Source organism: Cajanus cajan, chromosome 5, assembly GCF_000230855.2.
Source record: "Cajanus cajan strain Asha chromosome 5, NIPB_CcT2T_4, whole genome shotgun sequence".
In the NCBI taxonomy this organism is placed as follows: Eukaryota; Viridiplantae; Streptophyta; class Magnoliopsida; order Fabales; family Fabaceae; genus Cajanus; species Cajanus cajan.
Genome location: NC_138521.1, coordinates 63,461,974 through 63,477,153, shown reverse-complemented (window position 1 = coordinate 63,477,153; position 15,180 = coordinate 63,461,974). Strand labels below are relative to the sequence as shown.

The window sequence follows — 15,180 nt, the reverse complement described above, 5'->3', positions numbered from 1 at the left end:
TCTAACTGTTTCATTATATTATAAACAAAGAAATGGTAGGGACACATTTTATAATGTATTAACACACTCACAAACTACTAAATCATAAATAGAACTTGCAAGTTCGTAGTGTACTTTTCAATAAATTTCAACTGTGTCCAAAGTGTGAGAGTGGATTACTAACACTTGTAAATATGATTTTCTCAGGAACACAGTCCTTAATCAGCACAATTATGAGCAAACAGCACAATAAAAGCTAGTCAACGGGCACAATTCTCTTCTCGGTCAAGTACAATTCATTACATACGGATACAATAACGCGCACCATAACTCGGGTCCAAACATCCTCATTACACATATCAGAATGTTATTACATTATGCACAGATACTACAGATAGCCCCACCAATCAGCTACACCCAGGGGAGAAAGTGGAAAATAAAGATTTTTGTACAATTTTTCTTAGACTGGGAAATACAAACATGCAAAATAAAGCATACTTACATTCTTGCATGCCAATTTTATGTACATTTCTTAACTATCCAAACAGATCCTTAATATGTACAGAGAATTGTTCACAAGGCAGATAACATAATTCTCTCATTCTCCTGGTCTATTCTGGCCGAAAGCTGATCAAATTTGGAAGATCAGTTGACTGAAGCTTCTTAATTTCAGAAGCAGTAACCTTGCAAGACTCCAAGGTAAGAGTGCGTAAATTCTTTAAAGGCTTCAGATACCGTAGTCCTTCATTGGTTATACGAGAATTTGAAACATTTAGCGACCTCAGTGCTGTCATTCCTGTATTCAAATATAAAGATATACAAAAATGTGTTAACCAAAACAGAACAAACATTTATTTCATCCAATTACAGGGCAAGGGGATGAATTAAAATTAAAAATCAATACAAACGAATAATATTCTCCATCTAATTTTTCTTTTCTTTCATATTTAATTCTAATTATCTAGGTACTCAGTTGCCAATGATCAATGGGTTACGTGTGTTCCGGTAGTGCTTACAGCTATAACACCCTTTCGCACAAAAGATTGAGAAAATATCACGTCAGTGTGCCAACCGCACATTACATGTGGTGCTTAATTAACAGCCAAATTGAATTTGCAAGAGATAATAGATCATTGACTAGCCATTCAAATTCAAGTTACTGTGTAGAGTCTGCATACATTTGCCAAACAATTATTTTTTAAATGAAATTTCAAGGAGTATATAAACTATAAAGTAATGAAGACAAGCAGAAAATACCAGATATCAATTCCAAAGTTTTATCTGTCAAGTTGCAATTCTGGGACAGATTTAGCTGTGTGAGGGAGACAATTTCTCTTATATTTTTTATGCCGGCATCAGTTAATCCTCCGCCACATATTTCAAGGGATTGCAAGTTCTTGAACGCTGCAAGATGGATGAAAAGAAAAAGAGAGGAACTTAAATTTAAGCCAGCAAGATAACCTTGGGCACAAGGTTATGTAAACCCATATTTTCCCATTATTAATCAGTGCTCATTTCTTACAATATAATAAACAAATGAAGAAGAAAAAAATGTGAGCTGGTGTTGAATTGGATTTCTGAGTAGTACCGCCTCAGTTTATTGTTTTTGTATTGGATCAGTACATTGTTTGCTCTCAAGTATAGACAATTTGACATAATGAAACAAACATGAATTTATTGGTGATTGCAGCAAGTTAAATGACGACATTATGATAGCTAAAAAAGGAGAATTTTTTTAAAAGATAATATAAACCAAAATTTTCCATTCAATTTACAGCATATTCTAGAGGGGAACGCGTAAAATTAGATTTTCATCAGTCTACAGGCAGAGAAAAGATTCAGCACCAAATTTATAAGTAGAAGGGAAAATGTTACAAAACAGAAACCACTAGTGGAAGTAAGATAGCTTGGTTTGGCACCACTTGTTTAACAAAGACTTGTTTGTTCAGTTCAGCAGTTTTAGACTTTTCATATAATAAATATATAATAAAGAACACAAACACAACATACTAGGTAGCTTCATTTATTCTCTGGACTAATTAGAACATGTTCAAGAAAAAATCAAAGTGTGCAGCCCAATACCTTTTCGGTAAACACCAAATATCCTAAAAAGTATACCATGGGGAAATAAATGCCCAGAATCCCCATTATTACTCATGCAATCCCATTTGGCCATTTCAAATATTGACTACTCAGTTATATCTTATTACTAGTTAACAAAGTCAACAAGCAATCAGGTAGGTTAAAAAAATCTACCGTTAGCAATTGCATACACCAAAAAGGAAATCAATTACAGTCTAAAATTGATACATACATCGTAAATATGTGGTTCCAGAGTCTGAAATGCGTGCCCCAAAGAGATCCAACGATATCAATCCACTCAGACCTGTTAAGGACATGGGCCAATCATACAGCAAGTATTGAAGCTATTGACACAAGCAAAATTAATCACAGTTTGCACAAAAGTTAATTACAGTAAAAGAGAAAAGAAAATATCTTATAGCCAGCACCTAATACAAAAGGAACACGACCCTGGACAGCTAGGGTAAACACAATATATGATTGCTTTGATCTAGTTTTGGATTTGAATGCAATGTATACAGGGTAGTGTCAAGAGTAAAACCTTTATTTCAATCAAAGATCTAATGTTGCAACTAGCAAAATGTTGTGGGTTGGCACCCTACCTTGACAAGGTCTAGGTGTCAGACTTGGATTACACTGTAGAACTTGCTGATAGGTTTAAAGAATAGCACCTTGGCAAGTTTTAATATTGATGATTGCTCACAACTAGATGTTAAACCCACAAAATGTTACATATTAACATGTTATTTGCTGCTGTTTTGTCTTCTTTTACAGTTATTTCTTTGGCAAAACTTAGCTTTTTTGTGTTAGTGTGCAACAAACAAGTAAAATATTTAAAAGAGAAAATTCAATGCACTCAAGGAACAAATGGGAGCAAATATGAACTTTAAAGCTATGCACAGTCGTGCTTGCCTGAAGCAAGGTTGTACTTGCCCGAAGCATGGGTGTGCTTCAACTTGCTACTAAAAGAGCAAGCCCATGTACCAAGCACGGTTGTGCTTGCCTATGTGCATGACGTGCTTCCCATTGGAACACCCCCTGTCTGAAGAGGCATCCCTTATTGATGAGGAAACATGTCCTTGGCTAGCGAACACTGTTCTGCTTGTTGAGATGCATGACCATGTTTAAATATTCTCCCTGATTTTGACTATAAATGAGAATGTCCAGACCACATCTTTACCATCTAGTTTTTAATTTTAGTTTCATATTTTCTCTCTTTCTGTAACCCATTGAGGTTCTATAATAGGAAGCCAAATCCTAGAAGGATTCTTCCATTCTTTTCCTCTTATTTTATGAATTCTAGTATCATGTTGGGTTATTTACCTATTATGTCTGACTAGTTTTCTTGTTCTAGAATTGTGATGTAATTGTTTCCCATAAACCTCCCATAATAAATTAATGAATTGCTTTTGTTTATTGTCATATTATTTAAGTATTCACATTCTTATCTCTTTTAATTAAAAGTGCATGATCAAACTCTTTTGGTTAATAAAACCCTCAAATAATTAAATCTTGAAAATTTGCATGACCAAACTTATTTTCTCGGTTTCCAATTGAATTAATTTATTAACTCGCTTTTGTACTTTCAAGCTTTGATTTATGAATAAACTTCTTACAATCAATTTGGAGTTTTCTAAAAAGGCAAAGACTATTGACTTCCTAGATCAAGGGTTGTTAACAATTTCATAAGTAAAATTGGTGACAAGACCTTAACAATTTGTGAAATTTATTTTGGAGATAAATGGGGGACAATAAGTCACAGCTCTAGGATTTTTAATCTCTGAATCTCACTCAATCTAAATACTGCTTTAATTTCAAAATTGTTATTTTCTATCACATTATGACAACAAAATTTTTATCCCTTGAAACCGCTAAAAATCATAATTAGGCCGATAATTGCTCGAACCTAATTTTCTGGGATCCATATCTAGACTTTGTTTGTTGTTATTACTGCGGTAAGGTACACTTGTCTTTAAGCACATTTTATATGCAACACTAGACACTAACCTCTATACATATACAAAACTGTGCATATGACAAAAATAAAAAGATCGCAGGTGAATCCAAAAAACAAAGTTTAATTGTAATTTTAGTTCATCTATTATTGCTAATGCATAGTTGTGGTCCTCCAATAATTTTATGAGTGAATTTAACTCTCAATCTTTTTAATTATTTCAATTAAGTCCCTTTTGTAACTTTCCTTTTGATTAAAACTCTCAAATTCTCATTTTCTACCCAGTCTTCATAAATTGAATTAAATAAATCGTTTTCAACATCCTTTGGCTCAAAACTCACCAAGTAGAATATCAAATTTCACCAATAATAAAAAACCAAAATTTTCCTCTTCTTCAAACCCTAAAACTCCCTTTGGTCCTTATTATAAGGAACTTTCAACAAAATCACATAGACCAATATAATTAATTATTTTATTTGGTTTTATAAAAGAAAATCATGATGTACCTATTTTACTCTTTTTAGTTATCATTAAATTAAGGAGAGGTGAAAATATCACTCCAAATCAAAGCTTAAGCACTAATAACATTGATAAATGACAATTGAGGAGTTTAAGAGGCAAGAGAAAGATCATTTATTTCTCAAATTCTCCTTTCATTATTCAACAAGAAGAAACACAATCTTTAATAGGGACAAAAGATGAAAAATAAAATTAGTGTTTTGAAGAAATCGTAAAAGGATCATCTTAAAGAAATTGTAATAGGATCATCATTTCTTTCTAAATCATGTCTAATAAGGATCGGAGCAATTACAAAAGTTTATCAAGTTTCCACTAAATTTATAACTTTAAAAGTTTAAAAACAATTCCATATCCTAAATCCATCATAAATACCCAACTATTTGAATAGAAAATAAGATTTCGATGGGTTTTGAGTTTTAAAATTGGAGGGGCATGATTTGTTTGGAAAAAACTTGGGAGACTAAAATCACAGTCTAAACTAGAAGGACCAAAAGTGTAGTTAAGCCCAAAGAAAAAAAATGGTAGATACATGAATGTACGCATGCTTACTTGTAAGATTTGCGAGTCCAGTATCAGTAATCTGTCGGGCATCCAGATTAAGTGATTTAAGATGTGTCAATCCTGACAGCCTTTCCAGGCCATGGTTGGTTACTGTGGTGAATGACAGATTTAAATCTTCCAGTTTATTTAAACCTGGATAAAAGCAAGAATCCACATAATCAACACATGCATTTTATGTATTTTCTATAAAGATATCTACAACACACTATCAGATAGATAGGTTGATACTTATATCTAACAACACACTATCAGATTAAGTGATTTAAGATGTGTCAATCCTGATAGGTTGATACTTATCAGATAGATATTTATATTTGGACAGTGTTTAGTTTAAGGAAAGAAGTGGTGAAACCATATAAGATGTTTTGAATCAAACTAAATGGAAGGCCAGATCGGTAACATAGAGATAATTTTAAAATAATAACATATTTGGGTCACTCAAAGGACTTCCTGAAATTTATCTTCCAACATACTACTAAAATATACAACAGTCTATGATCGCATTCCAAGACTAAGCTTCAGATTTAACGCAATAATGGTAGATTAAATCATAAGATGCCAATTTTCTTGCCAGAAGCTGACAACATGAGCAAACTAAATAAGATAATGAATAATATTATAAGACATACATAGGCGTAGCATCAGTACTTCAATATTTCTAGCAGTGAAGCATAACCAACAAATATAGTAATATATCAATGATCTAATTTGAACTCTTGTCTGCAAATATATTCACAATAATTATTGAGTTTATATTTTTATTTGATAAAAACTATATGCAGGATTCTGTCCATCAACCTGATACATATCGCAGCCCACTGTTCCCAATTTCAGTGTCAGACAACACTAGACTTTTCAAGAGTGTGAGGCCTGCAAGAATAAATAACTATAAATTTCATGCCAAAGGTGATTCTTCAAATCAAAATATTTGATTCCTAAAATCTCAGATTTTTAGACGAATCAGAATCTTCCCCACCTTCAGAAAATATTATGATAGAACAAATTAAAGAAATTAAAAGGAAAAAGTAAAAGTATAAGCAAAACTGAATTAAAACCACCAGATCAAGCATATGTATATCTACACTCTAAACACAAGGTCAAGGCCAAATGCTGGCTTAAATTCCCATGATAATTTTGTAAAACCCAATTCAAATATTCCAGTTGGTTTATGCCAAGTTCCATATGGCTCTGTTCCATCTCAATTTTTATGCTCTCACAAGATAGGAGGATTTGAATCATAAAATTAATGCTGTTCAGCCAAAAATGACATCAAGGTATAAAGCCACAATGCCTCATGTTATATATCCCCGAGCACAGATAGAGAAAACATTAAAAAAGAATAACAAGTCTATATAAGCTTCAATAATGTAATAGTCATTTAAATCTACCAAAAGGAAGAAAGGTAAAATTTAGCGCAAACCTGTCAAATTAGAAAGCCCATCATCACCTATTCTGCAAGAATCCAGATTCAAATACTCTAAATTTGTTAAACCTGTAATAAAAAAAAATAAAAATAAACATTAATGATATAAAGGATAATATGAAAAGGTAGTACTGTGAACAAGTTGCATCCATGATGATAGTCAATGTCCCACCATTAATGACCCACATTGTGGAGTATGAAACTAGTTAAAAGCACTTAAAAATGTTAAGTGTCAGTAGCTTTAGAGATGAAAAGAGCAATTTTTTTTTGAGAAATTTGAAGACTGTAATAAAATATGCACCTAATAAATTATTTGTGCTTTTCAATTTTCGTTTCACTTTTGTGTGTCCTTTTATATGACCTTTAGAGAAGGGAGGGTAATTACAATGAGAGAAGGGTAAGATATCATCAAAACAGATGTTATGCAGATGTTAATAATAATAACTCATGTACCACATAATAATAGTGACAATAATTTTCTATGAAAATTATGTACAGTGAAAAGAGATATTTGAGGCTTAACACCTACAAAATATTTTATTTTTCCATACTTTGTATTTATTTATAATACATTTACTTCAAAAATTGCATTAATTCATTTAATAATGTCAATGTTTGAAGTTGAAGGGTTCTTAAAGAAAAATTATAATGTAGAAAAGGTTTTCTACCTCTCCTTTTTGTCTATAATGGTTAGGATATTTTAGTGATAGAAAAAAAGCATGGGGAATATCACTTACAATGTTAATGTAAAATTATTGAAAGTAAAATGAATTAAAAAAAACAAAGGGAAAAGCTCATCTCATCATATTTTCAACATCTGAATAGGAGAAAAGAAATTGAAGAAACAAATCCACATAAATATTGTAAAAATAAAGAGACTTGATCTAGGGAAGCAGCTGCGGATAAAATAGTCACTCTTATAAGATATTGACGTTTTAAGTACCTTTCAAATGAACTAAACATGCATCTGTGATCCTGTTAAAAGCCAGGCTTAACCTCTTCAAGCTTCTAAGACCTGCAGGAAAGGGAGTGTATGCTGTAAAGCCAAGAATCTGATGCTTTGCCATCCTTAGAGCAATAAGAACATAACACCGGAAGTCCTCAAATTTGGTCATTAAATATCAAAGTTACCAGAAATTTTCTCAAATCCATCGTCAGAGAGACCACATCTGTTGAGATTCAAGCATGCCAAGGAAGCTAAGGCTGCACCAATAAAATATAAAATATGATTAAAAAACTAACTAGGAAAATTTTAGGCATTGGAATAATAACAAAATGAGTTTCCAAGTTCAAACAGTCTTTGCAGATTTAGCACCATTTGATTGCATGCTGAACTAGTCACATCCTTAATTTTTCCAAATAAAAATGACAGAAAGCTCATGCATTGCATAATGACTTCCAAAACAAATAAAATTGCTGTCTAAAATTAAGAAAGAATAAAATGAGAATTTGTTTATACCGTGAATAGACTCAAAACATGCAGCAGTAATATTGCATCCTTCAACATTTAATGTGGTAAGCTTCTCCAAACCTGTAAATCAGAAAGCCAAAAAGGAATACCCAGGTAATGCATACTGCAGAAAACAGAATAACATAATGCATAAAGAAAACTGCATTATGAACTTATTCAATAAACTAAAACTCTATTTTGATTATAGTAACAGAATGATATTTTCATTTGAAAGCAGACATTGACAAATAGAGATGTGATCATGTGCACAAAATAATAGCAGTAATAATCATGTTAAGACACTTGTAATGCATGACAAACACTAGGGAAAAATTACCTCTTAAATAAGTAATCCCAATATCAGTAATACTGCTGTTGGAAATTTGTAACTCCTTCAAATTTATAAGCTCTGAAACATTATATGCCGTCAGCTCAAAAAGATCATGAACTAGCTTTCTGAATATAAAAGTAAGAACTGATGATTAATTAGCTCAAGCAGGAGTTGATTTAAGTGACATCCAAAAAATAGAAATTCAAATTTGAAGAACAATGTTCCCCCACCAAGTTTTTGGTTTAGTCATCCCTATTTGCCAACTAGGAATAAGAGCCAATGCAAGAAAGACACTGGATGTCACAGAAAAGCTTTAGTTCAGATAATTAACTCGTGAATGAAACACAATGCACAGACACAATAATACTGCCTTTTTACAACATAAATAAACCTGAAATGCAACTATGATAAAAATCATTCCATCTAATGAGTTATGACCAATACCTGAGATAGACTTCATGTCTGAATCTGTAACACATTTACAGCATCCAATGTTAAGTGACTCAAGATTTTTCAAACCTGTATTTAAAGAAAAACCAAAAGAAAATAAATCTATAACCTACTAATTCCATAATTAAGTTTCAACAAAAGGTCACTCTAAGCAGGATAACATCTGATAATATCTAAATAATAAGTCCCTTAAAGAAAAGCCAATGAAGGTTGGCTCAACTGGTAGGATCAAACAGACTTGATTCAAAGGAACAGGGATCAATTCCTGTTGGCAGTCCTCCATTGGTAGGTAATTTTCACCCTTCCTTGGCATGCCCTAACATTGGCCCGAGGCAACCTCCCCTCCCCCTAAACACATTTTGTACCCAAAAAAAAAAAAACATTCATTGAACAAAGTAGAACTTCTCATCGCCATTAAGCACATGCAACAGCACCAACAACCAAGCACACTTAGCCCCCATTAACCAATAATGATGAAGAATCATCTAATATTAACTTTAAAGTCCATGTCAAGCAACCCATTATACAGAATAATGATCATACTCATCTTCTAGACTGATAGAGTCCATGTCAGACCACCCAATCAGCCATCTATATCTCATACCTAACTATATATCAACAAACAACTTTGTTTCAGATCACCAGATGGTGAGTTTGTTTTGTAACAATATCAATTACATCAGGAACAAGTTAATTTCTAGCATATAAATGAGCGTGAAATCAAGGATAGAAACCTTTAAGATGAACAAATCCACCATGAATCTCTGAACACCTCTCAAGGTCCAACTTCTCCAAATTAAATAAGTTGGAGAAAGCACGCATTCCATCAGGTTTGACAGTGCTACTCTTCCTGATACTCAAGGAAGTCAAGTTTGAAAGACCTACACAAACAAATTGGCATTGATTGTTTATGTTAATCAAACAGGACTCTTGAACCTGTAGCAAGTTAAACTAAACCTAATCCACTTATTACAGAACAAATAATGTTATCATTCTATTGATTGCACACATCCAATTTTACATAATGTTCAATAAGGGTTTCATTTCAAAATTGAATTTTGTCATTAATATTCATATGACCACAATTATATGCAAAAATAACAATAATTTCTTGATCCCTAAAAATAATTCTGAACACCATGCCACACACTGCCACAAGCAATGACACGCAAAATAAAGGTCAGTGAGAAAATTTACATAACTAAAATCAGCCTCTGAAAAAGTTTCACTAGTACAAGTCATTTAACTTCAAGATCTTGAAGACACAGCCTAGCTGTGTCAAATAACTTAATATTCAGCAATGCAATTGGATATACTTTTGTCGGTGAGCAGAAGGAAGGAGTTTAAATAAGGCAGAAAAGTATAACCAGTACAGCTCTGAAATAATTTTGAATAGGTCATGAAAAGATCAATCAGAATCATTTCATAATTAAGGTAAATTATATACTAACATGAATGAATTTCCCCAATTTTCTTTTGTAAGATACACCAAAATTTTTGTGACAACACAATAGAATTGGTTGTTTAACAAAAAGGATAAGATAAAAACAACAATACAAGATTCATAGTTTTCATACAAATAGAATGCAAGATTGGTATTAAATACCATTAACCTCAGCACCAAGCCCCACCAATCTCATTTGGATCATTTGTACAATCTTCCTATGTTAATAAAATAATAATTGCATTCTGGTCAGAAAAATCTAATCATAAGAATAGTAACGCTACCACTAATGTATTTGAGTCCATATTCTGAAAATTGGTCACAGTAATTGAGAGCCAGTGCTTGAAGATTTGAGCAATCCTTTAAGAGTCGCAGTCCATTATCTGTTACTTGAGAACCAGAAACATCAACCGAAAGTAAAGATAGCCCTTGCGAAGAGATAACATCCATCCAACCATCATGCACTCCAACGTATTCACCAAGGTCAATATCCTGCCATGCAGAGCACACATCAGATAAGTAGGGTCATCTTTGTAACAGAAATTTGTAGCACTGAACACTCAAAGCTAAGCAACACGTCCAATTCCACCAAGCCTCTTGACAGTACCTGAAGAGCACAATCTCTGAAAGCTTCGAGAGATGCTTCCGTCAGGCAATGAGAATCAACCAATTCATTGAAGATTTGCTGGCTAATGTCTCTTGGAAGAATTGAAAAGGAATTGTATTTATGAAAATCCTGTTATAACTCAAAACATGTGGATCAAGTACCATGTGACGACAAAATAAGGAAAGCAAAACAATAAAGCTGGCAAAAACATGCACCTCACGTATCTTATTTATGCACAAATCCATGAGGGAGGGGCAGGTTCCCCTTCCAGGACAATGATTTGCCTTAGAACGTAAACTCCTGGCCCTCGACCATTTTGTGCTACAACTTCTACAATACCTTCCCGAAAATCCTGTGTGTAAATCATCATCCAGGACTTGTTGATCTCTCTTCCTAGAACAAATACCCCCCATCACTTAATCGTTGATACAGTTGGATCATATACGCATGGAACGCACCAAAGAGAAATATTCAAGTTCCCATTTCAGAGCAAAATGCCATTGGACTGAACTGCATGAAGAAATAAATAAAGAAACAAACAAACTGGAGTTCAGGTTTTGGGAAAAAGATCAAGCATACTAGACCACACTTATCATCAAACAAATAGAATACCAACACCACAAAACACTAGCCTAACAAAATGAGAAGAAAAAAATATATATATATATAAATAAATAAATAAATAAAAAAGTGGATTAACTTTTGTAGCAGTAGAAGATAATTGAAGAGTTAATTTGTATGGTACTAGAGTGGCAACCTCATCTAAGTGGTTTAGGTTTGTTGGTTGAGATGTTTTAGTTAATTTGATAATTTAAAGTTGTGTTTAGGTTTGATGAGAGAGGTTTGGTGGCGAATGAGTGAGGAATTGAAGAAAGGAAGAAAGAGGGTTAGGGTTGGGGTGGGTGTGAGTGTGTGTGAGAGAGAGAGAGAAGCGTGAGCAAGTGAAGAAGGAAGACACGAGACACGTGGCAGTATGAGCGGAGTGAAAGTGGAGATAAGAACAGGGAGACAATGCATGCGGGTCCCACGCTCTCTTTTATTGGATCATTCCACAACTCTTCTTTCCAATTCCTATTTTCACCTAACTCCCAATTCTTATCATTTTATTGAATTACATGAATTTCTTTCTTTTTATACGTCAAGGTGGACTAGAGCACCTTCTTCCAATTAAAACTACATTTAAAATTAGAATATTTAAAACTATATATATATATATAACTCTCATTTTAATCTTACGAATCTAACACGTTATTACTTCTTTTTTGTTTATACAAATTTCATTGAATATTTAATATAAATATATACAAATTAAAATATTTAATACTTAATTTCATTATTTTTATAACTAACATATTTTAATATTAGTATTAAATATTAATAAAGTATTATTCCAGATCTTTTTTATAAACAAACAAACAATAGTGCATTTAATATTATTATTTATTTATTTCATAAATAAGACTGTAACATAATAAGTTGGTTCAGGGTTTAGTAGATACTGGAGAGAAGAGTATATAAGGTTTTCCCTGAGAATGAAGTCTCATAAGCTCATTCTCAAAGGAATTCTAGAGAGAAGTTTTAGAGAGAATGGTTCTGGGTCCGTGAGCTCCTTTTTCTCCCAAATTTTTTTGTTTGATTCTTCTTCTCTTCTAAATCACTAATCTTTTCTGTCTTTTCTTTGAATTCAGGCTAGAAAGCTTGATTTTGGCAAATTGAAGTCTGCGGGTCGACCGTTTAGGAATTTTTCTTCTTCCTCCTCTTCTTGACTATTCTGAGCCAATTTTAAGGTAAGGGAAGCTAGGATTGTGATAGATTGGTTGCATGTGAGTTTAGAAACTCAATTGATGCATGAATTGGAGGTTGATTATTTGGGGGATTCTTTCCAACTTTTGGGGTTTTCAGGCTAAAACGGAGTTTTGGCTGATTTGATACATCAGATGAGTGCATGTTGTTTCTAAGACTTGAATTGAACTATTTTTGGTGCATGGATTCTATCTCCTCAATTGCATGTGGGTTCTTTTATGAGTTTCAGGTGTCGAGGTCCAAAAATGGTGAAGAACATGGTGCCTCTATCATCAAACGACTGAGTCGTTTTAAAGGGTTGAGCCCTTTAGGGGCTGTGTGACAGAGGAGGGTTTCTGGAATCAAAGGGCTGGGCGCTTTTGAAACAGTTGACTCATTTTGAAGGGCTGAGCCCTTTGGGGGCCGTGAGCTAGGGGCAAATTCCTAGAGGTAAAGCGTTGAGTGCTTTGGAGGCACTGAGCGCTTTCATGCTTTCAGAATTTGACTTTATGGTCTTCATGAAAGTTGTATCATTGGATCTTAGCTTTCCAATGTAATTGGAATCACCTAAAAAGAAGGTCTATAACTCTAGATATGGTTGTTTTAGTGAATAGTGGTCAAGCTATCAGCATTAGTTATAGTTGTTGCGGTTTTTGTAAGTTTTGACAATATAGATGATGGAATTAGGACTTGATGTCTTCATAAGAGTTGTAGGAAATCCTCTTATCTTTCTTTTGAGATAGTTTTGGGCTTATTTGGATGAGTATAACTCTTTGGATGTTGTTTTCTTTGACAGTTGTCGAAGGGAGATGCATGTTGTTTTGATGTGTTAAGTTGTTATCATGTCGATTAAAAGGTTGTTTGATACTATAATGTATAGTTGGTTCATATATGTATGTTTATATGAAAATAATATTGATCATATTGGTGGATTGACCATGTATGATGTATGATGCATTGTTGCATGTGATACCTTGTGACATGTGTCTAGCCTAGGACTTGAGGAGAGAGAAAATGTTTTCGAACTGGAAGAGCTCACATAGAGTCTCTTGAGAGTGGTGCTTGGATAGGCCACTAATTTGGATGAGAGTGGTGCTTGGATAGGTCACTGGTTTTGGGTGAGAGTGGTGTTTGGATAGGCCACTGGTTTGGGTGAGTCTTCTCTAAATCCCTAGTTAGTGTTGGAGCGGGCTATGAGGTCGAGGTTTATTCCTTTAACCAAGTACTGTGGAAGGTACGTGGTTCCTTGCGGATAGTTGGTGGGCGAACTCTACAAGTGACTTGGTAATGAATGTCAAGGTCGTGGTAAGCCTGTACGCAGTTGTGTTATACCTGACGGTGGAACTAGACTTCCAAGTGTGTAAGTGACATCATCCGAGTAAACTCGAGTGAAGATGTATATCCTGATTAGCTGTGACCGAATGGACGCATTGGGCATGAAAATGATTGGGGTGGTTTCGATAAAATTGGGATGTCACTTGTATTGCTCTGTTGTTATGGAGATCTCCTAGGTGAATGCGTGACGACGCATTAGATGATTGATATGCATTAATATCTGTCATGAGTTGCATTTATTGCATGATTGCTATTATGATGAAGTGCATGGTGTTTGACTTCATGATTGATAGGTTAATGATTGTTTGAGATGGAAGTCCCTTGGGACATGATTGGATAATTGTGTAGTATAGACTATTATTCTATACTTGTATGGTTATTTATTGAACTCTAACTTACCCTTCTGTTTCCATGTGGATGGACTGGGATAATCATATGGTATATGGGAGCAGGTCAGGGTTAGGTTGGAGAGGGTTGTTGTGACCATTGCGAGACGTGGAGTTTTGTTCTCATGTCAGAGTTACCATTTTGGATAACTATTTTGTCTGTGCTTGACTAGCACTAGGGCAGTATTATTTTGGATGACTGTATATACATAGTGCAATGTTTCGTATATAAATATTTAATTTCTTTTATTACTTTCTTTATGTATATATTCTGTTATCTAGCTTAGTAATTTGTCTTAGATGATTAGTATCATTAGCATGATTCCTCTAAATATAGGAACTATGGCGAGTCGTTACAAAGACAGGAAATAGTATTCAATTATATTATTATAGTATTTATATTTTTTTCCCATTATTTTTTAGTTTTCAAATATATATATATATATATATATATATATATATATATATATATATATATATATTCTAATGAAAAGTTATAGGTTTAATAAATTTATATTTTCTTAATAGACCTCAACGACTCTAGTAGAACCATTATACTTAACGCAATTTTAAAGAAGTATTTTTTATCCATATTCCATTTTATCATGTATATATAACAATTATTCTTATTTATTGTTTTCCCTTTACCACCATTACACTAATCATTTAAAAGAACTTAATTATCCTCATTATTATAATCATAAGTATGTCAATTTTTTATTTTTATTTTTTATGATAGAGTTGAAATGCAGAAAATTCAAATTGAAAAAGAATATTCATTTATTTGATGTCTATTAAATATTCTTGAAAGATTATTTTGTGTTTGACTCGTCCATTTTTAGCTTTTGAATTTGCTGTGGATGTTCTCTTTCCAATA

General features: G+C 33.2%; 1 protein-coding gene across 2 annotated transcripts; it reads right to left on the bottom strand.

Annotated features, from left to right (window-relative positions):
- Positions 1–310: 310 nt before the first annotated feature.
- On the bottom strand, positions 311–11,746 carry LOC109808991 (uncharacterized). 2 transcript variants are annotated; one of them, XM_020372199.3, is made up of 16 exons: positions 11,501–11,746; positions 11,016–11,310; positions 10,801–10,929; positions 10,478–10,685; positions 9,484–9,630; positions 8,744–8,818; positions 8,306–8,377; positions 7,978–8,049; positions 7,650–7,721; positions 7,462–7,533; positions 6,516–6,587; positions 5,894–5,965; positions 5,084–5,227; positions 2,294–2,365; positions 1,237–1,383; positions 311–775 (listed from the first exon to the last, which is right to left on the bottom strand). In XM_020372199.3, the coding sequence occupies exons 2-16, from the start codon at positions 11,211–11,213 to the stop codon at positions 591–593; spliced, it is 1,737 nt and encodes a 578-aa protein (XP_020227788.1). In that variant the 5' UTR covers positions 11,214–11,310; positions 11,501–11,746; the 3' UTR covers positions 311–590. The 2 variants fall into 2 exon arrangements, with proteins under 2 accessions (XP_020227788.1, XP_020227787.1); XM_020372198.3 differs by having other exon boundaries at positions 11,558–11,746.
- Positions 11,747–15,180: the final 3,434 nt, after the last annotated feature.